We start from the raw sequence: 27,326 nt of genomic DNA on the forward strand, positions 1-27,326 counted from the left end.
AACATTGTTTTCTGTTGACTTTGTCACTGTCCTTGTTCGAGTCTGTAAGGTACATCATGGTCTGATAGCCAGTGGGGAGGATTTTTCACTCAGAAGGAAGATGAAAGAAAGAATGAACATCAAGGGCTTATTATGAAGAACAGGATTTAAAGAGGCAGTATTTCAGAGGACAGTGGACATGGATGGGGAAATAGGATTATATACATTCGAATTTTCAGTTTTACAAGTGGCTCTAAGCTTGGGGTGTTCCCGACACCTCTTGTTACTGTGTGTTCTGTATCAACTGTAGTGTGAAAGGACAGTGTTTTCTGTGGATTCGAATAATATGTTACTGTTACTTACCTACAGGTAGAAAAAGGAGTAACAACACTAAGAGGTAAATTAACTTGCTCCAAAGGCACATAGCCAGGAATGGGGAAAACAGGGAGATTGGGGAGACAGATTGACCCCAGATCTGTGCTTGGCTACCCTGCTAGTCTCCTGGGTTTAAGATTGAGAACACCCTGGGGGCGCCTGGGTGGCTCAGTGGGTTAAGCCACTGCCTTCGGCTCGGGTCATGATCCCAGTGTCCTCTCTCTCTCTGCCTGCCTCTCTGCCTACTTGTGGTCTCTGTCAAATAAATTCTTAAAAAAAAAAATTGAGAACACCCTGACTGGAGGGAAAAAAGTTAAGTGTTGACTATGTACTAAGCACTAGGCTCAGTGACTGCTGTCCTATGCATGTCCCATAATCGTCACAGCAATGCTGTGCGGGGGAGAGGGCCTGCTAGCATCCCATTGGAGGTGAAGAAACAGGCTCAGGAACGGGTATGTATCCCCAGATCGTTCAGCTAACAGTTGGTAGAGTCAGTAAGTGAAAGGGACAGTTTGGATTCCAACCCCGGTCCTCCAGTCCCGTCCTCCGCTGCAGCAGCATCTGCTCGCAGAGGGTTGGCACACTTTAAAGACTGACTTCATTGCACATATGAGCATCCTGGTGTGTTGGGGGGACGCGGCGGGGTGGGGGGGCGGTGCAGCGAGGGCGGACCCAGTCGGCGGAGCCCGGCCCCCCTGCTCCGCCCCTGGGGGCGGGGCTGTCCCGTCCGCCAATCAGGGGGGCGGGGGGCGGGCCGCGGACGCTGCGGCTCTCCCCCGCAGTTCGAGCGGCGAGAGCGCTCGGAGACGCTACGCGGAGCCGAGGGGAGCGAGCGGGCGCCCCAGTCTCCTTCCCCTCCCCTCGCCTCGCCGCCCTCTCCCGCAGCCGGACCGGAACTATGTGATCCCGGAAGTTCCGGGGCCATTGCTGTGTGGGATAAACAGTAATGGCGGAGGCTGCAGCTCCCGGAACAACAGCCACAACATCAGGAGCAGGAGCGGCAGCGGCGGCGGTGGCAGCGGCCTCCCCCACCCCTATCCCCACAGTCACCTCCCCGTCCTCGGGGGCGGGGGGAGGGGGAGGCGGCAGCGACGGCAGCGGCGGCGGCTGGACTAAACAGGTCACCTGCAGGTGAGACGCTGCGCGGCCCGGCGCCGGCGCGGGGAGGGGGCCGAAGCTGCGGAGAGGGCGGAGAGGGCGCAGAGGAAGGGGCGGGCGGGCGGAGCGGGGAGGAGGAGAGCGGCGTTTGGCCGCCCCGGCCCGCCGCGCCCGCCCTGCCCGCCCTGCGTCAACCCCCGCCGGCCGCCGCGGGCTCGAGCGCGCGCAGCTCCGCCGCCGCACGGCTCGCCGGCCTCCCCGCGCCCGCAGAGCGGAGCGCCGCGCAGAGGGAAAGGTGGGCTGACTCCTCCCTCCTTTTCATTGTCGCCCGATCCCGCAGTCCCTGCTGCGGCTCCGCGGGTGCGGGGAGGGGGCTGCGTGTAGTAGCGTGCAGCCAGTCTCCCGCAGCCCTGCGGGGCCGGGGACCGGGGCCGCCGGCGCGGGCGAGGTGGCCTTGGGCCTCGGCGGCGTGTCATCCGTTAGTAACGACTGCGCGCGTCTCCGCCCCCGCCCCCCCCCCACCCGTAGCTTTTGTTATTTTTTCTTTGTATGTTTATCGTGGTTGGCGGTTCTGAGCTTTGTCTTAGAACCGAGTGTCTAGTTGGGGGTCTTCTCCGCCCTAAATTAGGAGCTGCCGTTCCCCCGCGGAGAAGATACTCTCTCCGAAATACATGCATCTTTCCTTTTTCTAAAGAGGAAATCAAAGAGCTGCTCTACTCGGGGAGAGCGGTTTTGTTTGGGTTTGGTGTGTCAGATGCAAGTATTTGAAAAATCCAGTGGATGGCGGTTATAGGTACGTGTGTACGCGTGTAAAAATGATCAAGCTGTACATACAGGATGAGTGCATTGAATTGGATGCTACACTTTGATTACTTTGATTCTTTTTGAAGTGATCATTAGCGACTGGAAGCTTTTCTTTTTCTACCAGTTGAGGAAAATGCAACTGGAACCCCGGTTTTCATGGGGGGGTTGTGAATTTTCCATGCAACACCTAAGAATTCGTAGTATATAGAATTCTGTAGTATTAACAGTGATACAGTATTTTGTTCAGGAAATACTTCTAAGGCTTGAATAATCTTAATTAAGCTTACTTCCAGTAGCGGGATGAAGGATAAAAGTTTATTTTAGGTAGCTTCTCATCAGTGGTTTGTAGATCCTAAAAATGAATGGAGTGTGCAGTATCTTAAGGATTTTCAAAATTGCTGTCCATGAAACCAGTTAGAATATATCTGCCTTTGTGTGCTGAAAATAAGGTTCCTTGAACATCTGAGTGCTTTCAAGAACGCCATACAAAGCCTTGATTTTTAATCTATCCTTTCCACTTTCGATATAGTCTAGCCTTGAACACCCATCATAACCTGGTATTAATCATTCTTACCCATTTGTATCTTTTACCCGTTTGTATCTTGTAGCTGTAACTTGAACTTAACTTCACAGCGGTGCACAGAATTCATTGTCACTTTACTTTACATTAGACACTTTTGCCATGTTTCTGGGGTTTTTGTTTTGTTTTGTTTGTTTGTTTTAGCAGTATAATCAGAATTCAGAAGAGCTTACCAGACTAAGCATTCCTCTTTGGTTGCCTTTAGCATCTTCGAGTAAATGCAGGATTGTAGATTTTTCCTGGAATGGAGGGAATTATTTGCCCATAAACCAATAGGTTTATGTATTTAAAAAATTCACATAGCGCAGTAATCTAATACAGGCTTAGATGTACTAGCTTTTTTTTTTTTTTTTAATATGTCTAACTTTAGTGAAAAAGTTAATTTTCTAGAAGTATTTTGTATGTCTTAGATTTTAGTACTAGATATTGTTTTCAGATTTAGGTACCAACATGATCTGTGTGTGTGTGTGTGTGTTTAAATACTTTATTTATTGACAGACTGAGAGGGAACACAAGCGGGGGGAGGGGGAGAAGAAGCAGGCTTCCCGCTGAGAAGGGAGCTTGATGGCAGGGCTGGATCCCAGGATTTTGGGATCATGACCCGAGTAGACGGAAAATGCTTAACAACTGAACCACCCAGGCACCCCCCAACATGATCTATTTAAAAATTTCCTTTTGAGGCGGGGAATATCATGTATGGTAATCTTGTATTGTAGAACTTGAGCTTTCTGAGAGCAGGGGCCCTGTTTTGTTTTTTATCTCTACTTAATAAATGCTTAAGTTGGTGGTAAGCCCACACCTGAAAATTACCCACTCTTAATAGGCGCTTTGTCCTGGCAAAGGACTTAGTGATCTGTCTTGGGGACTACCTCATTCAGTTACTAAATAAGCATTAGTGCCTTCAACGAGGGATGAAGGTCTTGGATGTTGGAGGGAATGCAAAAACCCATTATAAGTATTTTCAGTGTATTTGATAGCAAAATATCCCTCAGGAGAATTCAAAGGTAGGGATATATTTTGTGTTTCTGCTTTCTGTTTAGTGGTTTAAGGCTTTTTTCTTAGACTTAGGACATAGGACATAATGCTCTCAGAAGTTGTTTGGGCGACAGGTTTTTTTAATTGCTCAATCCATACTTTCTCACTGGTTTTTATTTTCCTTATATTTCTCAGAATTCTCCCTGTGTCTTGTCAGTTGCTTAAAAACTGAGTAACTACGTATACCTTTCCCAAGGAGCTGTATTATGCTGCCCCCACCAGGCTATTTTACATGTTTTTTAATTGGAGGGATATTCCAAACTACGCTATTACTGCATTTAGTTTCTTTGAGAGTGTGGGGTTAAAATAACACTTCGGAAGCGTAATTTTGGATTTAAGGCACTGCTTTATGAGAGTTCTACAGTGGTGGATGAACAGGTGAAATAACCCCCAAGAATGAGCATTTTTCATTTCATTTTTTCTGTTCTTAAAGATTTTATTTGACAGAGACACGGAGAGGGAACAGAAGCAGTGGGAGTTGGGGAGGGAGAAGTAGGCTTCCTGGCTGGCTGCTGGGATCATGACCAGACTTAGGGACTGAGCCACCCAGGCGCCCCTCATTTTTTTCAGGTGTATTCGGTATAGTTGAAAAAATAAAGGAAATTACTCCCAATTGCTGTGATATACCCATAGTGAAGTTTATTACTTGGAAACCACATAGGTGATTTTTTTTTTGAAGGGGTGGCACTGAAAAAGCCCATTATAAAACTTAATTTGCTGCTGGTATTCTGATTTGCCAGGAGACCTATGTGTCTTTTACAGTAAAAGAACTATGTGAACTATTATTTGTATAGGTATTAATAGGAGATAAAAAGGGGGGTAAACCTTGGTCCTCAGCCACCAGGAATTAGCAGTCTAGTATAAAGAATGGTAGGTGAACTCGTGAGAAAATTCCGAAGCAAAGTAAGAAATGCCATAGCCAGTGAAGTGGTGAATGCCACATTTGTTAGCGTTCTGTAATTTCCAGTAAATGCCCAGGCAGGTTGTCATGATGCCTAGAGGTACTTCAGGGTATTTTTGCTTCGGTTGTACCCTTAAAAACTATTGGGATGTTTTGTAATATAGTTCAGCAAACATGCTTAGTTTTCCAGGAGGTACAGCAGTAGGAGATTCTAGTTGATGATATTGGTCTTCATTACTGGACAATGTCTGGAGTCCAAAGATACTCATTTGGGAGAGGGCATCAAGTGAGAGCAGGAGGGGGGAGGGTCAGGGAGAAGCAGGATGCCCCCCTCTGCTGAGATCGTGACCTGAGCCAAGGCAGATGCTTAACCCACTGAACACCCAGGCTCCCTGAAAGTCAGATTCAAGGTGGAAGGAATCTTAGAAATCACGGAGCCCCAGACAAGGGCACCAGGGTTACCAACTCTGGATTTGGCTCAGGTCTGGAGTCCCTGCCATACTTAGCTCCAGTACCTAGCCCCAAGCTCAAGTGGGGAGTTGCCTTGAGATGGTCTCTCCTGCCCCCTGTCTCTCTCTATAAAATAAATTTTTATTAAAAAGTCACTTGGTGGGGGGTGCCTGGATGGCTCAGTGGGTTAAAGCCTCTGCCTTCGGCTTAGGTCGTGATCCCAGGGTCCTGGGATCGAGCCCCAAATTGGGCTCTCTGCCCTGCTGGGAGCCTGCTTCCCTTCCTCTCTCTTTCTCTGCCCACTTCTTTGCCTGCTTGTGATCTCTGTCAAGTAAATAAAATCTTAAAAAAAAAAAAAAAAGTCACATGGCCCTTTCACCAAAGGATGCTTCAGTTTAGGCAATGGCATCAAGATTTGGTTGGTGGTTTGCTCTTGCCATTGAAAAACAAAAACAATTTTGATTTGTTTCCTTTGGCTGTGAAATTCTTGGGAGAGGCTTGCCTTTTTTTTATCCATTTTCTGTTAAAACTTAGTGTTGTAGGGTACCTGGGTGGCTCAGTTGTTAGGTGCCTTGGGTCCTGCTCCCTGCTTGGTGGGGAGCCCGCTTCTCCCTTTCCTCCCCCTGCTTGTGTTTCCTTTTTCTGTCAAATAAGTAAAATCTTCAGTGAGAAAAAAACCTTAAATGTTAATTTTTTTTTTTAAAGATTTTACTTATTTAAGAGAGACAGAGAGAGCATGAGAGGTCAGAGGGAGAAGCAGACTCCCCATGGAGCTGGGAGCCCGATGTGGGACTTGATCAGATACCAGGGATCATGACCTGAGCAGTTGCCCAGCCAATTGAGCCCCCCAGGCACCCATGTCACAATCTCTTAAAGATGGGTTGACAAGGAGGGATTTTGCTGCATGGATTGTACTCTATTGTGGATATACCAATAGTGTTCATACCACTGAGGCATAAAAGGCAAGAAAAATAAACGGAAAACACAAGAGCATACATACCAAACAACATGTGAAACAATGCTTAGTTTTTGGCAGTAACTAATGAGGGCTTGTATTCTAGTGTTTTCTGTTGATTCTAGGGTTTCTGTGATTCTGTGTCTGCTTGAACTCACTCAGTGTTGCTAGTCTTGGACTTCAGGAATGCATTTCATTGCTGGGTAGTTCTTTTTCTCAGTTTTCACATAGAGCCAGTTACATGATGTAGCTCTCTTACATATATGTACTTTGTCAGGGATAGTGCCCAAAAATGTCGTTGTATTCTGGCTCTGTTACTCCACAGTTATTTACAAAATCTTGTGGCATGAGATCTAGGTGTCTTGCCTTAATCTTTCTTAGCTGATTTGTTCATGTGAATCTCTTCCTTATTCTTTTAGGATTTTTACTTACTTGACAGATCATTAGTAGGTGGGGCAGCAGGGGGGGGGGAGCAGGCTCCCCACTGAGCAAAGAAGCCTGGTGCTGGGCTGGATCCCAGGAATCCTGAGATCATGACCTGAGCTGAAGGCAGAGGCTTAACCCACTGAGCCACCTGGGTGCCCCCATGTGTACTTCTTCTTGTACTGAACAAATGCAGTCTGGCAGGGCAGAGGAAAAGATGTGGAAAGACAGATGGACAGATCTGAATGAATGTGCATAGCACAAAGACTCTGCAGTTACTGACTTAAATTCTTAAATCTAAAAGATTGCAGAAATCACCTGAAGGTCTCGTAGCTAGGAAGTGACAAAGCTAGACTTTAGTCTTAAGTTCTGAAGGAAGCCCTTGGCTGGCTTAGAGCATGCAAACTCTACTTGATCTTAAGTGAGAGTTTGAGCCCCATGTTGGGTCTAGAGATTACTTAAGTAATAAACATCCCCAATTCTGATCTTTTGTACTCACTCTCTTAGTTCCAAACAGTCTACTACTAGTGCAGCCTGATTGTATTGACTTACTGGTTGGTAGCTGCCATCCCTTCTAGCTCTTGGAACTTGGGGTCAGCTGAAGTTCGTAGATGGAAATCTAGCCGTTGGCTGGGACTGGTCATGTGGACGACAATTCAATGTACTAACCTAATTCTGATGGCTTCCTTGTTTCAGAATCTTCAGTGACTCCTTACTGCTTTAAGACAACTTGACTTAAAAGCCTGCGCAGCATCTGTTCTTTGCTGTCCAGCCACGTCTCTTCTCCCCTCCCCGCTTGTCCTCCTCCTCTTCACTCTTGGTCATGCATCTGTTCTCTTGTGCTCTTCACTGGGAAGTGCTAATGGTCCATGCGCCACTGTCCATGCCAACTGCACAATCTTTGGCTCCGGTTTTCACTATCATTTTGGATTCTCCAGAAGTTTTTAACCATCGTGGGTTTTCAACAAGTAAATGCTGGTGTAGGTGTTAGCGGAGGTGTTGACTAAGGAAGTGAATTTAAGGCGCAGCTATATTAGGGAATGGAGCTCCTTGAAGCAACTGGTTAAGGAACCGAGGTTAAGCGTAGCAAAGAGCATCAAACCCAAGTGCAGCAACTGAATGAAAGTTGGAAAGAGTGAGATTTCAGAAGAAATGTGAATCTGTTCTGTTTGAAGTTTTAAGTGCTACCTTCCCAGCTTGGAATCTCTAGATAGTATTATGAAGCCTTAAAACTGAATGAGGGATATGTATCTGATAGGTCACAAAGAAACATTGATGGTATTGACACCTTTGTTGTGTGCTTTTTTTTTTTTAATATTTTATTTATTTGACAGGCAGAGATCACAAGTAGGCAGAGAGGCAGGCAGAGAGAGGAGGAAGTACGCTACGCTCCCCGCTGAGCAATGAGCCTGATATGGGGCTTGCTCCCAGGACCCTGGGATCATGACCTGAGCCGAGGGCAGTGGCTTTAACCCACTGAGCCACCCAGGTGCCCCTTGTGTTTTTAAAAAAGCAAAAGTTCCCACTGGGAATGAGACAGCAGTATAAACTATATTCAAGCCCTGGTCCTGTTTCCAAAAGGATAACCTATTACCACCTGAACACTTTTTTTTTCTTCAAAGATTTTTCATATTTACATGAATGGGAGGAGCACAGAAGAGAGGAAGGGGCAGAGGGTGAAGCAAACTCCCCATCGTGCAAGAGGCTGTATCCTGGGTCTCAGGGATCATGAGCTGAAGGTCTCTCTGAGCCACCCAGTTGGTCTTGGATACTTTCTGTGTACTTGGAAGCAAGATAATACTGTAGCGGTGACAACAGTGTAATTATCATTGGCGTATTTAGTTGTTGGGGGTGTCTGTGTTGATGTCTTCATTTATGTGGTCAAAATTTAGCTGCCCCCCCCTTTTTTTAAATGTTTACAGCATAAGTGTTAGGATGATTAGAGGGAGAGAGACAAGCAGACTCCCCATTGAGTGCAGAGCCTGATGCTGGGTGTGATCCCAGGACCGGGAGAGCATCGGGACCTGAGCTGCCCAGGCAGCACCGCCCCCCAATTTTCTATTGAGAAACAACTTTTTTTTTTTTAAAGATTTTATTTATTTGACAGATCACAAGTAGGCAGAGAGGGGGGACGTAGGCTATTTTGTTGACTGACTACAGCCCCAGGGCACTTGAGAATCTTGTTTATTTTTAACTGTTTCCACCAATGTTACAACTTTGCATGTGATGTATGTGGGGAAACATGAAGTTTCCCTTACAGAAATTCTTCCAGTAGAATCTTTACATTCAGATTTGGGCAGCTGCCTTCAAGGTTTCTTGGGTAAATATGACTGTTTTTCTACATACTCTAATCAGTGGACAAGTGGAGTGTACATCTTGTTACTCTGTCCACCAGCTCTGGATGACCGACAGTCTGGGACACAGTGATGCGTCCTACAAGGCCAAGCCACATTGACACCTAGGAAACAGGTACTTACCCTTAATTGATCAGCTGTACATAGACGCCAGTTTAGGGAGTTGTGGCCTGCCAAAAATTATTTTCTCTTATTCAAGAGAAAAAGATGGATAGAGGACCAAAGAATTATTAATAAAAAAAGAATGGGAAAAAAGCCTCCTTGGGGAACCTTGGCTGGCTCAGTAGAGCATGTGATTCTTGGTCTCTGTGGGTTCAAGTCCCACAGTGGGTGTAGAGCTTACTTGAAAATAAAATCATTGCGGGGGGGGGGGTAGGAAACCTGACAGGTTGGTGATGGATAGATCGAGAATAGGTGGTGGTGGTGGTAGTTCTTGATGATGGGGTTATCTATAAAAAATAATGGCCCATATCACTTTCACCTAGAGAAATGGAGATTGCTGCTTGCTCTACTCATTTCTCCCCCAATCCCTACTTTCTGATTTAGTAGATATGAGATGGTCCCTAACTACTACTACTATTTTTTTTTTAAGATTTTATTAATTTGACTCACAAGTAGGTAAAGCAGCCTGCAAGGAGTGGAGGAAGCAAGGGTCCCTGCTGAGAGCCCCATTGGGGGAAGTGGGAGTCGGTGGGGGCAGGTTGATCCCAGGGCCCTGATATCATGACCTTAGCCAAAGGCAGAGGCTTAAGAACCACCGGTGCCTCTCTACTTTGTATTTCTAGCAAATTCCCAGATGGTGCTGATGCTGCTAGTCAAGGTTCCCTAAGTTCTACTAGGGCATACTCTGATAATTGGTGTTTAGGAAACTACTCATTAGGTATGCATGTCCTCCTCCAAGGCCTGAGGAGCAGTAGTCTGTTAGCCAAAGAACATAATGATTTCTCTTTGCCTCTGTGTTTTCACATGCAGATTTTACATGAATTTTTCTTAAGTAGGCTCCATGCCCAGTTTAGAGTCCTGTGTGTGGGGTTTGAACTAGAAACGCTGAGATGAAGAGACCTAAGTTGAGATCAGGAGTTGCTAAACCAGCTGAGCCACTCTCATGGTGCCCCTCTCATGGTGCTTCTAAAGAAAGGGGTGCCTGGGTGGCTCACTTGCCTCATGACGGGGTTAAGCCCCGTATCCGGCTCCCTGCTCAGCGGGAAGCTTGCTTCTCCCTCTCCCCATGCTTGTGTTCCCTCTCTTGCTGTGTCTGTCAACTCTTCTTAAAAAAAAAAAAAAGAAATTAAAACGGTGTTTTAAAAAAGATCTTATAAAATTTGACAGAAAAAGCACACAAAGCAAGGGAGCAGCAGAGGGAGAGGGAGAAGTATTCCAAAGTATTCCACCTGCTGAGCAGGGAGACCGAGGCCGTGCTTGAACCTAGGACTTTGGGGCTGTGACCTGAGCTGAAGGCAGCTGCTTAACACTGAGCCACCCAGGTGCCCCCAAAATGGTTTCCTGTAGTGAAAAAGGTAGTCTGACCCATTCTCCTTTACATTGTTTCTTGCTTCTTGATCTTTCTACAGAGAGAGCTGCTGTTATGGCTAAAGTCAGTGAAAAACAAGATGGTACCTCCCTAGGACTGGAAAATGAGAATTATGGTCAGACTTAACTGCAGGGTCATGATCACAGGGTCCTGGGATTGAGCCCCGCATTGGGTTCCCTGTTGAGCAGGGGAAGCCTGCTTCTCCCTCTCCCATTCCCCCTGCTTGTGTTCCCTCTCTTCCTCTGTCTCTCCATAAAATAAATAAATCTTAAAAGTATTTTAAAAAAAACCTTTAAATTTAAAAAAATTATTTAAAAATATTTTAAAAATTAAAAAAATAGCCGGTGGAGACCAGATTAATGATGACATCAATTGAAATGTAAATTGGTGCACAGGCTCACGGGAGAACTTCCTGTGGTACCATTAATGGATAATCTTACCATGCGGTCTTGGTTTTGTGTTCATTCCACATGTTGGTGTAGAACAGGATATATTGGGTGTATTACTAAACAGCACTAGGATACGTAGCATCCTATATTGTACTAGTGTGTTAACTGGTGGGGAGTACATTGGTCATGATTCTCTCTCTCTCTCTCTTTTTTTTTTTTTTTTTTTTTGCTTTTACAGGGGCACCTGGGTGGCTCAGTGGGTAAAAGCCTCTGTCTTCGGCTCAGGTCATGATCCCAGGGTCCTGAGATTGAGCTGCACTGGGGTGCTCTGCTCAACAGGGAACTTGCTTCCACCTCTCTCTTCTCTGCCTGCCTCTCTGTCTACTTGGAATCTCTCTCTGTCAAATAAATAAAATCTTTATTTTTTATATTTTTTAAAGATTTTATTTATTTATTTGACAGATAGAGATCACAAGCAGGCAGAGAGGAGGAAGCAGGTTCCCTGCTGAGCAGAAAGCCCGATGTGGGGCTCGATCCCAGGACCCTGGGATCATGACCTGAGCCGAAGGCAAGAGGCTCTTTACCCACTGAGCCACTCAGGTGACCCCCCCCCCTTTTTTTTTTAAATAAAATCCTTTTTAAAAAGTGTATTGATTTTTACAGAGACAGCAAGAGGGAACACAGGCTGGGGGAGTGGGAGAGGGAGAAACAGCCTTCTGCAGAACAGGGAGCCCAACGGGCTTGATTCCAGGACCTGACTGAAAAAGTACATGGTTAATGACTGAGCCACCCATGCGCCCCAATTCAATTTTCTTTTTAAAGTACTCTGGGGGGCGCCTGGGGGGCTCAGTGGGTTAAGCCACTGCCTTCGGCTCAGGTCATGATCTCAGGGTCCTGGGATCGAGTCCCGCATCGGGCTCTCTGCTCAGCAGGGGGCCTGCTTCCCTTCCTCTCTCTGTGATCTCTTCCCTTCCTCTCTCCTACTGTGATCTCTCTCTGTCCAATAAATAAATAAAAAGAATTTAAAGTACTCTGCCCCCAGCATGAGTGTTGAACTTAACAGCCCCAAGATGGGAGTTGCATGCTCCCCCGAATCAGCTGGCCGGTGTTGCGGACTGTTCGTTTTTGTATTCCTGGTTGGTGAGAGTTCTCTATAGGCAAGATGGGGGGCCTTGCACTAGATGAGTGATACGCACATATTTCCTCCTAGACTGTGGCTTGCTTACAAAATTCTCTTAACAGTGGCTTGTGAAGCACCCAAAGTTGAACTTGTGTAAATGCCTTTTTTCTTTTTTTTTTTTTTAATATTAGAGATGCACATATCATGACCCCAGCCTGAGGCAGATGCTTAACCCACTGAGTCACCCACGTGCCCCAGTCACAAAGTTCTTTCAGGACTGGCTGTATAGTCCCTTTTAAATCAAACTTTGTGGTTCTTTCAACAGGTATTTCATGCATGGGGTTTGTAAGGAAGGAGATAACTGTCGCTACTCACATGACCTCTCCGACAGTCCTTACGGTGTAGTGTGCAAGTATTTTCAGCGAGGATACTGTATTTATGGAGACCGCTGCAGGTAAGAATTGTTCACAGATCAGTTTTGTTCAGAGGTGGAGAAAAGGGGAGAGTAAAGGGGTGCCTGGCTTAGTGGGTTAAAGCCTCTGCCTTCAGCTCAGGTCATGATTCCAGGGTCTTGGGACCGAGCCCTGCATCAGGCTCTCTGCTTGGTGGGGAGCCTGCCTCTCCCCCTGCCCCGGCCCCGCCTGCCTCTCTGCCTCTCTGCCTACTTGTGATCTCTGTCAAGGGGGGTGATAAAAATACATAATTCCTATAGTTTCGTAAATTTTAAGGTAAATACTTTGCAAATTACTCCTTAGCAGTGTTAGTACACTGGTAAATCTCAACTTGGAGGGCATGTATTAATACACTAAAAAAATTTTTTTGTTCTGCAGTCCGAAGTTGAATTCCTGAGGATCCTCTTTGTCAACCTAGGGATAGGCATGGAGAAAGAATGTTTGTATATGACCCCCCACCCCCCCGACTATGAATGATGTGCCTATTTGACCATAGTTTCAGATCTCTATTAATAGAGAATTAAATGAATTAAATGGAGAGAAAATGGGATTGTAGGCTTTCGGGGGATAGTATTAGGTTGCTAGTTACAAGAGTTTGTCATTGCATGTCAACTTTGCTGAACCTTTTGAGCTTGCAAGAGTAAGTATAATCTTGGATTTAGGGAAAATATTAAAGAATGTGCCTAGTAACCATCAGAATGTTAAAGAACGAAGAGGGATTCATTCTGTAATCTCGATCATTATTCAGTGAATTGGTGCCATTATCCTGTTAAAATCAGCAATGTGGCCATTGTGGCTCTTGGTTAGAAATCAGGTGGAGCTTTTGTTTATTTCCAAGTCAAAGATGTGTTTTAGTTTCCTGTTAATTGGGGTGCCTGGATGGCTCAGTCGGTGGGGTGTGGGTATCTACCTTGGGCTTAGGTCATGATTCCAGGGTCCTGGGGTAGAGCCCTGGGTTGGGCTCCCCGCTAGTTGGGGAATCTGCTTTCTGTTCCTTGCTCTGTCTGCTGCTGCTCTTGTTCTGTCAGCCCCCACCCCGCCTGTGTGTGTCTCTCTCTCTCTCTCAATATTTTACCAGAGAGAACAGGAGAGCCGTAGACAGAGAAGTGGACTCCCTGCTGAGCAGGAAGCCTGGCCTGGGATTTGATTCCAGAACTCTGGGATCATGACCTTGAGCCCAAGGCTCAACTGACTGAGCCACATAGGCACCTTTAAAATCTTGTCAAAAAGTAGTTACCTATTGACGTTAAACAAATTTACCCCGAGATTTAGTAGCTTAGAGATAAACATCATCTCCCAGTTTTGGGGGCTCTGAAATCGGTGTGACTTAGCTGGGATCTCTGGCTCTGAGATTTCAGAGGTTGCATGAGGATTGCAGGCAGGGCTCTCATTGTCTGTCCTCTCCCAGGAGCTCGGAGGATCACTTCTAAGGTGGCTCATACACTATTGAGGAGACCTTAAGTTTTTACCAGTTGGTCCTCTCCCTAGGGATGCGTCAGTGTTCTACTTGGTTGCTATCCTTCCCCAGAGCAAGTGATTGGAGAGTGAGAGCAAGGACACATCCGCAGTGCCTTTTACGACTTAGTCTCAGAAGTCCCACACTTCCAGTCTGCTCATTATTAGTACAAGCAAGTCAACAAGTCCAGCCCATATTCAAGGGGGGAGAGATTGGGCCCCAGCTTTTTTGAAGGGAGGATTACTAAAGACTTGTGGACACACTCTAAACCCTCATATTAGGTAAGACATTGGGTAAGAAGACACTGTCAGCCAGTTTTAGCATTCTGTGGTCAGAAAAGAATATGTCTAAACTCTGTGTTCAGATGCTTGGAATTTAAAAGGCTAAGAAATTATCAATGGGTGGTATAAATGTTCAGTCACCGCACATTGATTTTACTAGGAAATCTCGTAACGATAGAGAAATATAAACACTTTTTAATGTGACTGTGAGAACTCTGAAATGGAACCCCTGTCTGAGTTTATAAGTTACTTTGGTTCTCTGCTAATTTTTCATGGTAGTACTACCAGAAAGGGGTGAAAATGCCCCCTGCCCCCAAAACCCACCACAAACCCAGGTCTTACCTTATCAGTCACCATATGAAAGGGCCTGAGTTGGTAGAACTCCATCATTCATATATATAAAATAGGAAGTGATTTTTTTGTTGTAGGACGGTGTTCGTTGGTTTTCTGGGCCAATGTAATGGTAGGGTAACTGGGTTATTTGCCTAGACAGTTTGCTGAGAATCTGTAAACTCTGTCCAGGGAGAGAGGAAATAAATGTCAGGAGTGGAAGTGAGACTCCAGGATGTGTGGCAGAGAGAAGTGGAGAGAGTGTTCTATGGTAGGAGTAGGGAAGGTATGGCTGGTTAACATCAGCTGCTTGCTTCAGAGGAGGGACTCAACGAAATGAGGTGAAATTGAAGAAAGCCAAGCTCAGACCAAGGCTGGGTTTGTTAATCAGCTTTTTTTTGAGGTAACTTGGCCAGCCATACGTGGCATTTCATACTCTCCTTGAGTAAGTATGGAAGCCTATCCTCACTGTAACCCTGTACTCGGTGGACTTCTTGTAGGAGATGAAGTTGAAGGCCAGGGAGTGAGGTGGAGTGAGGTGGGTGCCCTGCTATGGTGGTGCTCTGACTGGCAATTTCAAGTCACCTAATGAACCGCTTTCTGGTTTTCTAAGAAAGACCCAGCCCCGTCTTGGGCGAGTGTTCCCCTTTTGAGCTGGGTTTAGAGCTCCCAGGGCAAAGTGAAAGTAATAGGAAAGCCTTTGTATGCATTAAGTCTGCCAGAAAGGAAGCTTGGTAATAGTGTGGGACCGACAGGTCGGAAGTCCTAACACCTACCCTGCTCTCTGACCTGTGCAGGGCTTTTTGTATACGAATGGGCCAGTATCCAGAGATGAACTTCTCATAGAGGGAGTAGCTCATAATGAAAGATACACTAAGGTCAGTAGTTCACACACAATACTGCATCCGTGCTTCATGATGGTGACACGTCTCCATTACTCAGAACTGCTGTGCACACTGCTGGTCCTGTGACCTGTGACATTGCCCCCACCTACTCAAAGCTGGAAAAACATTGGTTACTGAATATTCAATACTCGTGGAGATAAGAGGGAGTATTGCCTTGGTTGACAACCATTGCTGTGGAAGATCTTGCGTTCTTTGGAGGGCCCTTTCCCTTTGGACCCAATGATTCCCATTAGTGGAAGTTTAAGATTGATTTCTTTGAAAGAGCATACAAGCAGGGGTATGGGCAGAGCAGACAAACAGACTCCCCATTGAGTGATGATTCCCAGGAGATCCCAGATACCCCAACACGTTGACCTGAAGGGAAAAACCAAGCTGTAAGTTAAAATAAAGACTGATCCCAGACCTTGGAATGATTGGGGCTGGGAAGTAGCCAACCAGAGAGGAAGCATGTGTCTTCTCTTGCTTAACACTGGAGGAAAAATTGATTCAACTTCCTTACATAGAAATCAATACTCTTAATGATAGAGTGTTTGCAAAGATGTGAAAGAAAAGCCCAATAACTTAATACTTCTATTAAAAGGATCACTGATCTGTGATAATCTTAAGGTATTAATAAACATTATAAGTACATTATCCTGGACTCTCAATCCAGTAGTCGAGAGAGTCTGAAGTAGGAGCTGGCAGGTTTCCTTTGTGCAGGGCCAGGTAATAAATGTATTTGGCTGTGGAGGCCAGGTGGTCCCCTGTAGTTTGCTAGCAGCCATGGTGATCCTAGTTAATGGATGTGGTGTGTTCCAGGAAGCTCTATGGGGACCCTGGAATTGGCGTCTTAACGTGGCATACAACAGTCTGTCTTCCAACCATTTAAAATTACCAAAACCAAGAGTACAAGTCTGGTTGTTTCCTGAATTGCCTCCTAAAATACAGTTCTAGTTGGCCTGTGTAAATGCCTGTTTTTTAAAAAAGTAAAGATTGGGATTCCTGACTGGCTAGCTCAGTATCAAAAACCAGTTTCCGCTCTGGGTTTGGCCTGAGGGTCATAGACTGGATTGATGCTGTTCTTAATTTAGGTCCATGCATCACTGAACCAGATTCTTTTAGAAAGCAGTTTTTTTTTTTGTTTTTATTTATTGTTTGGCTCAGGGAGAAGGCACGCGACTGCACAAGTAGGTAGAACTTGAGGGGAGAGGGAGAAACAGACCATTTGCTGAGTGGAGAGGATGATGTGTGGGTTGGTCCCAGGACCCTGGGAACATGACCTAAGATAAGGCAGATACTGAGTGAGCCACCCAGGTGCCCCTAGTAAGCACTTCTCAAAATGCATCTTGGACTTCATTTATTAGTGTTTTTCTTATGAGTATTTTTCCTAGTACTTAAGCACAAATCTTCAGAACATTGATAGGGTTCTGTTCCTGGGGTACCTGACAGTTAAGTGTGTGCCTTCGGCTCAGGTCATCACTCCAGGAAGCTGGGATAAGCCCCACATTAGTTAGTCTCCTTGCTTGTTGGGGAGCCTACTTTCCCCTCCCTCTGCCCCCTGCTCTGTGTACTTGGCATGCCCTCTCCCCCTGTCAAATAATTAAAATCGTAAAAAAAAAAAAAAGTTCTACATTAAGGGACTAACTTTGCCTAAATAGACTGATTTGATTTTAAAAGTTAATTTTCAAGAGATAATCATTTGTGTACAAGGACCTTCTTTTACTCATTTAAAAGATTGATTTTGAGAGCAAGTGGGCCAGGCGTGGATTGAGCGCATGCGAGCAAGACTACTTACTACTGAGCAGTCTTCCGCACCCAGGCTGGGCAGGAGGCAGGACTGTATCAGGACACCCAAGATCATGTGCTCTGACTGAGCCAACAGGGTGCCTGCCCTACGTGATATACTTACACGGTATGGTCGGTGTTCATTTTCAGGTGTTGCTCAAAAAACAAAACAAAACAAAAAAAGCCTGAACTGTTCGGGTGCTTGTGTGGCTCAGTCTGGGGTCGGGATTTCAGGCTAGTGGGAAATCGCTTCTCCCTCCTGCCTCTCCTCTGCTCATACATTATCATCTCTCAAATAAAATCTACAAAGAAACAGCTGTCTATTCCTCTGTCTAATACGGTAACTATGAGCTCCCTGTGTGTGTGGAACATTGAAAAAAATACGGCTAGTGCTAGGACCAACTGGATTTTCTATTTAAGGATCAGTATTTATTTATTTAAGATTTTATTTATTTACTTGACAAGGAGAGATCACAAGCAGAGAGGCAGGTTGGGCGACGGGGGAGGCAGGCTCCCAGCCAAGCAGAGAGCCCGATGTGGGGCTCTATCCCAGGACCCTGAGATCATGACCTGAGCCAAAGGCAGAGGCCTAACCCACGGAGGCACCCAGTATCAATGTTTAGATGTGGCCATTGGCTGCCATCATACAGAGCAGTGGAGTCAAACAGCACCGCTTCCTTGAAAAATTTTTTTTTAAAGATCTTACTTATTTGACTTAGTGAGAGGGAACACAAGCAGTAAGAGGGTTCGGATACTAAGGTAAATGTCAGCAAATGTTTACACTAGGACAGTGTGTGGTTAGCCTTTGTTTTGGTAACACGGCTGGCCCATGGTTAGGGTGGCCCCGTAATTAATTGCAAGACCTGCTAGATTCGTGTACTGCCAAGTCCATGTGAGCTCAGATGTAACTATCTTCTCTCATGTCTAAATGTCTGAATTGTGGGGACTTCATTGGGCAGAAAGTTTTTTTTTTTTCCTCCTCAAAGATTTTCTTTGACAAACCGCACGTGAGAAGAAACACAAGCAGGGGGGAGCACCAGAGGGAGAAGGGGTATGGGGGCTCCATTCCCACAACCCTGGGATCATGACCTAAGCTGAAGGCAGACACTTAAGTGGCTGAGCCATCCAGACTCCCCAGGAAGTTGGTACTTGAAGGGAATCATTTTTTCCCAAGTTGTGAGATGTGGTTTAAAAATTGGACAGATGAAAAAGAGAACGTGTGGGGTAAAAATTGGAGTAATTAGGTCAATGAACGTATATAGGAAAAGATACTGTATATTGTAAATTCTGCATCCGGGTTAATGTGAACATTGTAATGTGTGGTAAAACGTTTTACATTTTCTATGAGATGGAGAGTCCACCTTTCTTCAATTAATGCTTGGGTGCACAGTCTCTAGCAGAGTTGCCATGGGAACTGTGAGACTCAGATTCCAGTGGAATTGGAAGGGTGCGAGATGGTCTGCTGCTGGGGTGTTCAAACCTCGCCAGAGGCTCTAAATTTTGACCCCTGGTTTGTGACCTTGATACTCAAAAGACTTGTCCTTCCGCCAGCAGTAGTACCATCCTGTGGGGTCTTGGTAAACAATGCAGAATCACGGGCTCTGCCCTAGACTTAGAAATTGAGTCTTGTCTTTTAACAATTTTCCCAGGTGATTATAGGGACAGTATTTTGAAAACTCAAGGAGAGGGTCAGGGAATACATAATTCCTGTGGGGCTGCTGGCCAGGCAGTGAATGCTGACCTTTTCAGTTTGTTTTTTTTAAAGGTATGAACATAGCAAGCCATTGAAACAGGAAGAAGTGACGGCTGCAGATCTAACTTCAAAATCATCCGTTGCTGCTTCAAGTCTCTCATCAGGAGTTGGACCAATTGTTGAAATGAATATGGGCGAAGCCGAGTCAAGAAATTCAAACTTTGCAACTGTAGGAGCAGGTTCAGAAGACTGGGTGAATGCCATTGAGTTTGTTCCTGGGCAGCCCTACTGTGGCCGGAGTGAGTATTTTGAAGACTAGAAACAACGACTTAACAGTGGAGTGAAGGGAACTTTTGGAACCCCAGTGATAGTGAATTTAGTGTGTTGAAAACTGAAGCCTCTTCAGTCAGTGCAGTCCTCTAAGAAACCGTATTGTTTCATCTTTTTTTTTTTTTTTTAAACAAGCCTAATCTTTGAAATTTCAGCATTAGAAAATGGGTTAAAGAGTGAGGGAGTTGGTTTAGTAGACTAGGAGTTTAATTGAAGTACTACTCACTTCCTGTTCAGTTAGGTTCAGTTCCTTCAGTTCACATATCTATCTGCCTTACCTATTTTGGACCTTTACTGCCCTCTTAACCGTTTGCAGCTGCCCCTTCCTGCACCGAAGCGCCCCTGCAGGGCTCTGCGAGCAAGGAGGAATTGGGGACGGAGCAGACGGCAGCAGAAACCAAGAAGCAGCTTTGCCCCTATGCTGCGGTGGGCGAGTGCCGCTACGGGGAGAACTGTGTGTACCTCCACGGAGACTCCTGTGACATGTGTGGGCTGCAGGTCCTGCATCCGATGGACGCTGCCCAGAGGTCGCAGCATATCAAAGTAAGTCCTCGGGGCAGTGCCCTGTTAGTCCTTGTGAGACTTCTCCAAGGTGCACATCCCACTGGTGTTTAACACAGTAACAGACTGGGGCAGCCTTTCCCAGGGTTCTCGAGTGATGCTAGAACCCCTCTCCCCGAAAGAGACCTCAGGCTCCTTGGCTCCGTCACTTTCCCTTCTGCCCTTCCCTCCCACTCCTGGTAATAGCTAATCAGCGAACCGTCTTTTGTCCCTGGCCTGGCCTGTTCTGGACATTGCCTATGAGTGGAATCCTGTGTGGCCTTTTGTGACTGGCTCAAACAGGAGCACAACATTTTCAAGACTTAGCGTGGTAGTGTGGACTAGTACTGCGTTCCTTTTTCTGCCTGAAGGATAGTTCACTGTATAGCTATACCGTATTCCGTTTTTCCATCCTTCAGTTGAAGGCCTTTGGGGTTGTTTCACTCATTGGCTATTGTAAGGCCAAAGAATGCATACGTGGGCATGTTTCAAGTTCTCTTCAAGTTGTTGGGTCATCTGGCAACACAATGCCTAACATTTTGAGCAGTGCCAGACTTTCTGGAAACTGACGGTATATGTTCTAATCTCAATGGATGAGGATTTCAGACTAAGGTTTTAAGGTTTTTTGTTTGTGTTTTTTTAAATGTATACATTTGAGAGAACTTGAGTGAGAAGAGGAGCAGGGGCAGAGAGAGGGAGAAGCAGACTCCCTGCTGAGCAGAGAGCCTGATGGGGGGCTCTTGGGATCATGACCTGCGCCAAAGGTAGATGTTTTAACCCACTGAGCCACCCAGGCATTCCAGTAGCATAAATTACTTCTCTTTTTTTAAGTACACTTCATCCTCAATATGAGGCTAAACCCATGATCATAATAAGGTCAAGAGCTACATGTATCATGGTCTTGAGCCAGTTACTCACCCCTCTTTCTTAAAGGTTTATTTGGGGGAGGAGGGGGAGGGAGAAAGGATCTTAAGCAGACTCCCTAGTAAGTGCAGAGTCCATGTGGTGCCTCCCTCTCAAAACCCCTTAGACTACAACCTGAGCCTATATCAGGAGTTGGGTGTTCAACTGACTGAGCCACCCAAGCATCCCTGACTTTTTTTTTTTTTTTTTTTAAGATTTTATTTATTCATTTTACAGACAGAGATCACAAGTAGGCAGAGAAGCAGGCAGAGAGAGAGGAGGAAGCAGGCTCCCCACTGAGCAGAGAGCCCGATGCGGGGCTTGATTCCAGGACACTTAGATCATGTCCTGAGCTGAAGGCAGAGGCAGTTGATTTAAGAAATTTCTCTGTAGCCAACATGGGGCTGGGACCCACAGCCTTGAGCTGAAGGGTCACACGTTCTTCTGGGTGGACAAAGTGCCCACATAACTCTTAAGTCCCATAATGGAAACAACCAAAATGTCCATCACCTGATGATTGGATAAATAAATCGTGGTGTGTCCATGTGATGGGATCTTACTCAGCAGTAAAAAGAAACAATGCTGATGCCTTCTACACTACAGGTAACTTTGAAACTGTGCTATGTGAACAGAGCCAGCCACAGAAGGACATGTGGTGAAGTGCCCTGAGTAAGCATAGCCATAGATAAGCATAGCCATAGATGAGTGAGTGACTGTGTTGGAAGGGGCTGATCTTAGAGAAGTGAGTGACCTGGCTATAGGAATATTGGGGTTTTTTTTAGGGTGGTGCACACATTGTAATACTGAGAGTGGTGTGATGGTTGCATGACTGGGCACCTGCCAAGACACTGTAATTGTTGCTTTTAAAATGAGTGAATCACTCAGTATTAAGTATCTTAAAGCTCTTTTTTAATGTGAAAATTGTGTCCAGCCCCAGTTGTCACCTAATAATGTTAGTTTCCTTCACCCTTTCTTTATAACACATTGCAAATTAAGACCTTAGTCTTAATTTTAATTACATTTTCCATCTAGAACCCAGAAGATGGAAAAACTTAAGTATGAAAAACTAACATGGAGGGTAGCGGAGATTGGGCAATCCCCCCAACCCCTTCTGAAGTTCTTATAGTTTGACTCCAGTGATGTTAAAGGTCTCGAATGGCTGTGCACCTGTATTCAAGTACGAACAAAGCTGCTTTTGGTGTCAAATTGGGAACATCTTTTCAGTTGGCTTGTGAACGGTCAACTTGAAGTCTTTCATTATTATTCAGTGACTTGATGACACTTATCTCTCCACTTTTTCTAGTCTTGCATTGAGGCCCATGAGAAGGACATGGAGCTCTCATTTGCTGTCCAGCGCAGTAAGGACATGGTGTGTGGCATCTGCATGGAGGTGGTCTATGAGAAAGCCAACCCCAGCGAGCGCCGCTTTGGGATTCTCTCCAACTGCAACCACACTTACTGTCTCAAGTGTATCCGCAAGTGGAGGAGTGCTAAGCAATTTGAGAGCAAGATCATAAAGTGAGACTCCTCCCCAATCTCCGTTTGTGCTTTCTATTTTGGGGAAGAATTTAGTATCTTGTGCCAACTTTCAACCAGATGGACCGCATTTAAATGCATGCATATTCTCTTGAAACTGGGGTATTCTAATGGGGATTTCTTTGTATTTCAGCTAGCTTCTAGGTTAGTTGGTATATCTACTTTTTATTTGAATGAGGAAACCCTATGTATCAGTTAGTAGAATCTTCGTGCTTTTTCTGAGGAGATTGTGTTTAATGGATTAGCCAGTTTAGGCTCCGTGAACAAACTTATTAGCTCTGAATGTATGTTTCCTGACATTTTACATTTTCCACTTTCCTATTCCATCCATTAAGCTAGCCAATAATCCACCATCCTTTAAAGATTGTTCTCATAACTGAACAAAAACTACATAATCTAAACAGAGCAAAGTTGCAAGAAATAAATTTATTTAAACGAAAGAAAAAGGAGTCCGTGTGAAATGTCTTCTTTTATTTTTGTTTTTGGTTTTTTTTTTGTTGGTTTTTTTTGTTTTTGGTTTTGTTTGTTTTTTAACAAAGTCACTTTTTTGAGTGAACTGGCTAGCCATTGAGTTGAATTTATCAAGGACTTGTCTTCCCTCACAAGAGATGGCAGTTGTGGGACAGTATGTGGAGCCCTTTCAGGAAATCCCCACTTGGCTTTCAGTTAAGTCTTTTGAGGAATGGAGGGGACACACCAGGGTGTGTCCTTGCAGAGGAGTGGGCCTATGGAGGGGGATGTGCATTGCAGCCTGTTCATTGTTTCCCAGGTCCTGCCCAGAATGCCGGATCACATCTAACTTTGTCATTCCAAGTGAGTACTGGGTGGAGGAGAAAGAAGAGAAGCAGAAACTCATTCAGAAATACAAGGAAGCAATGAGGTATGAGCACTGCAGCCTTTTCTCAAGCTAAGATCCCAACATAGCTTGGGTTCACTTTGAAAAGAACAGTGCTGCATTACACAACTCCTACCTCCTTCCTACCCTTTCTTTGACTTCACAGTGTGGTTTCCTTTTGTCATCCCTGATAACACCTCGCTGGGGCCGTACCTGATTATAACACAGTCCTTGGGGTGCATGCCAAGGGGCTGCGTTATAATGAAGTCTGTACTGCTAGCTGATGCCCCATGAGTGGGCTGCTACCTCCTCCGTCTGTGCTGCAGTTGTCCGATGTGCTCGTGTCTGGGCCTTCTAGGAGATTCTCTGTCTCTACTGGATCTACGTTACTGGAGCTGTTACAAACAGCAAGGACCTGAACAGAGTATCTGTTTCTGTAGTCGGTGCTTCATGCATTAGTGCACACGTATTTGAGAACACACCTTGGGGAGGGCTGGAAACAGGTGCTGGTTCTATCCTTCCCTGTTAAAGAAAGACCGGATGATAGTCAAATACAGACCTGAAGTCCACTGTGAATAAGGGTTGCGATATTTTCCTTTCCAGCAACAAGGCGTGCAGGTATTTTGATGAAGGACGTGGGAGCTGCCCATTTGGAGGGAACTGTTTTTACAAGCATGCGTACCCTGATGGCCGTAGAGAGGAGCCACAGAGACAGAAAGTGGGAACATCAAGCAGATACCGGGTAACTCTCGCTGTTTTTTTAAAGGAGGGGAAATAGCACGTGATCAGTTGAGCCCCGCACAGATTGGGGTAGGGGAAGGAGATGAACACTCAGGTCTGGGAGTGAGACTGGCGGATGAAAGGAGCCCCGCCACCCCAGGAAGCCGGGAGGGCTAGGCGAGGGAAAGCTAGATAGAGCTCGTGGTTTCCCTCCAGCAGAGGGGAGGAATTGGTAAGGTCGAAACCCTAAATAAGAAGTCTGGTTCGTCATGCCCTCTGGTGTGCTGGACGTTTTGCCTTAGAAACCACAGACTAGAAGATACTGCTCGACAGTGCCATCCCTATCATGGCCTTGTTTTTTACAGGCCCAACGGAGGAACCACTTCTGGGAGCTCATTGAGGAAAGAGAGAGCAGCAACCCCTTTGACAACGAAGAAGAGGAGGTTGTCACCTTTGAGCTGGGCGAGATGTTGCTTATGCTTTTGGCTGCAGGTGGGGACGACGACCTGACAGACTCTGAAGACGAGTGGGACTTGTTTCATGATGAGCTGGAAGATTTTTATGACTTGGATCTATAGCAGCTTGGCGTGGCGGGTGAACTGGTCTGCTGGGCCTCAGGCAGTGGCTGTCCCCGGTGGTGTGGCAGTGCCCAAGTTTCTCTCCTAGGCAGGCCTCGCAACTCCAGGTGCTGTCGTGATCCTCCTTACCCAGGGCCTGTCTTTTCAATCCCTCACCTTTCCCCAAGGAGTGTGTTGTTTTCTCTGTTTAAAAAAAAAAAGTTACAAAAATAAATCTTAAAGCTAGTTTTTTTTTTGTAACATGAATTTAACTGTCAGACAGTTAGCGTAGGTCTATGGGGTCACCGGTTTCCCACCAGAGTCACAGCGTTCTAGGGTAGAGTTGATGGAGTCGCCACACTCGCTCGGAGGACCCAGGTTCAGAAGGAGTAGCAGTGGGCCCTGCTCTGGGCTCGGAGAACACAGGTGATGGGTGACGGATCTGCGCTGTGGCCCGTAGCTGGCCACAGACTGACAGGCAGATCTGCCAGGTTTCTGGTGAAGTCTGCACATCCGAGTTTTATCTCCGTGCCCTCCCCCCTGACCCCCCACCTGTGCACTTGTTTGTGGTTTTGGTCTCTTGTTGAATTGCACACACGTCCGACTACTACTGGGTAACCAGAACCAGGTGCGAATGTGTTGAGATGTTGACTGTCGCGTGTGATAGAATTGTGAAGGAGCACACAGCAGATGCAGTGGCATCGACGAAAAGCCAAGCCGGAAGCGGATTCCTGAGGGTGGATAGACTTGGTGTGGGTGGGTGAGAGCGTGCGAAAGCTGCTTGTCCCTGTAGATGTTGTGTTCTTAGCCTTAGTGGGTAAACAATGGGTTTTGTGGTTTCAGCTTCGTATGGCACGTAGATTGTACGGGACAGAGCAGTATGTTGGTAGCTGTCAGTAGAGCAGTGCTAGAGCTCTGTCTTTTTATATAGAGCAGTGGGCATAGCCGCAGAGGTTTCAGCTGTCTGGTGGTCCTATATGTTAACACAAACCAGGGCTCGGACACACGGTTGTATTTAATGTTTTAGGGTTTCCCAGCCTTTCTAGCCCAGGCACTTTTTGGACAAACGTTTGTCCTCGTTTGAGGTTTTGTTGTCAGGTTTTTGTGTTCGTTTTTGTGGGTATTGGCCTCCTGACATCCCTGAGCTTTGCAGGTAGACAGATGTGATTCAGAACTTAAATTCTAAGGTGTTTTCTTGGTGCGGGTCCGGGGTTGGCAGGAGTTAAGTCATGCTTTTTCCACTAAAGGGGGGAGGGAGTGGTAATCCACAAGGTGAGCTAAATGCTAAGTTGTTAGAAGAATTTCCCGATTGGAAATTTTAGCTTTTGAGTTTGGTCTCGTTCCTAAAACAACTTGGAGATGCTCCTCATTTGTCGCATTTCCTGCTTTTGAGTCCTGGATCCTACCCATTTCTTCTCACTCAAAGAAAAAATAAGTAATTGTTGCAGAGGTCTCTGTATTTTGCAGCTGCCCTTTTGTAAGAAGCACTTTTCCCAAATAAAACAATTAAAAAACCCAAATTGGCTTTGTTTTGTGTAATACATGTAATGAGCTGTTCTGAAATGTGGAGGTGTCAAAACATAACATTTGTTTCTCTCATGGACTCTGATCAATTCATCAATAACTGGATGTAGTTTCCCTAATAAGACCTGGCCCGCTGAGAAGCACTACTTGAGAAGAGCGAAACTTCCTGACCAGCTGGGATCCTTAAACTATTGGTATTAGAATTACTCTCAGGCTGCCTTGCCAGTTTTCATCTGCCGCCCGAGCACTTGCGTGTAGGAACTTGCCTCCTACCCACAGATAACAGGTAGGTCACAATGTAGTGCTTTGGAAGGCTAGTTGACTCCCTAACTATCCGATCTTCGAGTAAAAATCATTCTGTGCCTGTTGGTAAAAAGTACTGATGGCCTGGGAGACTCACTCAAGTCTTCAGCATCAGCCCTTGGCTCAGAGGGCGGCACGATCCCTTGTGCTCCCTGCTCCATGGGGAGTGATCCTCTGCCCCTCCTCTTTGTTCTCACTCTCAGACAAGTGGAATCGGAATTCCAAGGTACTGCTCATGATACTGGTACTATGATTTAACAGTGTTCCATGTTTCCATTTCTAGAAACTGTATTGTGACTTGGTGTAGTCACACTAACAGCTGTAGGTCCCGGAGGAGTCTGTTCAGTCAGTGAGTGCACATACCCACTGCTTTCTCTGTAGTGTTCAGTCTGTCTGCAGCTGCTAGTGACCAGGTTGTGGTGGGGATCACATGAACTCCCAGAATCGATGGAGAACCTCCGAGGCCAGGGAAAGTGTGGATGTTGGAGCTCCGAGTGGGGAAGAGAGACTTGATGAAAGGCACTACATGTTGGTGTCCAGAAAGCATGCTGGCTCCCATGGATAGCTGTGCTGGTGTGTGTGTGTCTGGCTGGGAAGAATGGTCTGGGGAGGTGTTAGCTTCTGCAGTAAACGGAGGTTTGTGTCGGGAGATGCTCCCTTTGCCTCTTGGAAAAGGTAGTGGACGTTTCTTTATCTGCCAGTTGTAATGTGTGTGGCTGCCCTGTTCCTGGCTGGAGCAAGTGCATTCTCACTGCTTGTTGGCCCCAAAACCCTGCGCTCCTTTGCCCAAACCTCTTTCTGCCACCACACACAAGTGCTATCAGTTTCTGTCCTTAGCTCATATGAACATGCACAGGTTCGTTCCTTAAAAAGAATCTGGGGGAAATGAGAAGCAAATACTAGCTAAGACTTGAGGTGGAGCAGGTGCAGGGTGTGGGTGAAGGTCTTTGCTGTCAGGGCACACAGGTGGAAACCCATCATACAAGGAAACCAAGTGGGGTACTTCTCTTCAAAGTACTCGGTTAGGTTCGGAATTTTAGGCATCGTACTTAAGGTAATCAAGTAAAAACTGTTGACCGACTAAATTGTCTTGCTGAACCAACATAGACTTGGTGTTTTAAAATTGGTATGAAAAGGGCGCCTGGGGGCGCCTGGGTGGCTCAGTGGGTTAAGCCTCTGCCTTTGGCTCAGGTCATGATCTCA

The 27,326-nt window shown here is 46.0% G+C and overlaps 1 protein-coding gene across 4 annotated transcripts; it reads left to right on the forward strand.

The window, feature by feature from the left end:
• Positions 1-1,091: 1,091 nt before the first annotated feature.
• MKRN1 (makorin ring finger protein 1) lies at positions 1,092-25,816 on the forward strand. Of its 4 annotated transcripts, none has more exons than XM_082693928.1 (8): positions 1,092-1,485; positions 12,320-12,448; positions 18,948-19,174; positions 19,522-19,748; positions 21,952-22,166; positions 22,954-23,064; positions 23,623-23,761; positions 24,105-25,816. In XM_082693928.1, the coding sequence occupies exons 1-8, from the start codon at positions 1,301-1,303 to the stop codon at positions 24,315-24,317; spliced, it is 1,446 nt and encodes a 481-aa protein (XP_082550054.1). In that variant the 5' UTR covers positions 1,092-1,300; the 3' UTR covers positions 24,318-25,816. The 4 variants fall into 4 exon arrangements, with proteins under 4 accessions (XP_082550054.1, XP_082550055.1, XP_082550057.1 ...); XM_082693931.1 differs by having other exon boundaries at positions 1,104-1,485; positions 22,954-22,997; XM_082693930.1 differs by lacking the exon at positions 1,092-1,485 and adding an exon at positions 1,669-1,747.
• The last annotated feature ends 1,510 nt before the right edge of the window (positions 25,817-27,326 follow it).

Source organism: Mustela nivalis (assembly GCF_964662115.1).
Source record: "Mustela nivalis genome assembly, chromosome: 12".
Taxonomy (NCBI): Eukaryota; Metazoa; Chordata; class Mammalia; order Carnivora; family Mustelidae; genus Mustela; species Mustela nivalis.

What these genes read in the sequence shown, in the direction of transcription:
- MKRN1 (XM_082693928.1), top strand. Translation starts at nt 1,301, where the DNA reads ATGGCGGAGGCTGCAGCTCCCGGAACAACAGCCACAACATCAGGAGCA. An exon ending in ACTAAACAGGTCACCTGCAG is followed by an intron (nt 1,486 to 12,319) that starts GTGAGACGCTGC and finishes TTCTTTCAACAG; the next exon opens with GTATTTCATGCATGGGGTTT. An exon ending in AAATACAAGGAAGCAATGAG is followed by an intron (nt 23,065 to 23,622) that starts GTATGAGCACTG and finishes TTTCCTTTCCAG; the next exon opens with CAACAAGGCGTGCAGGTATT.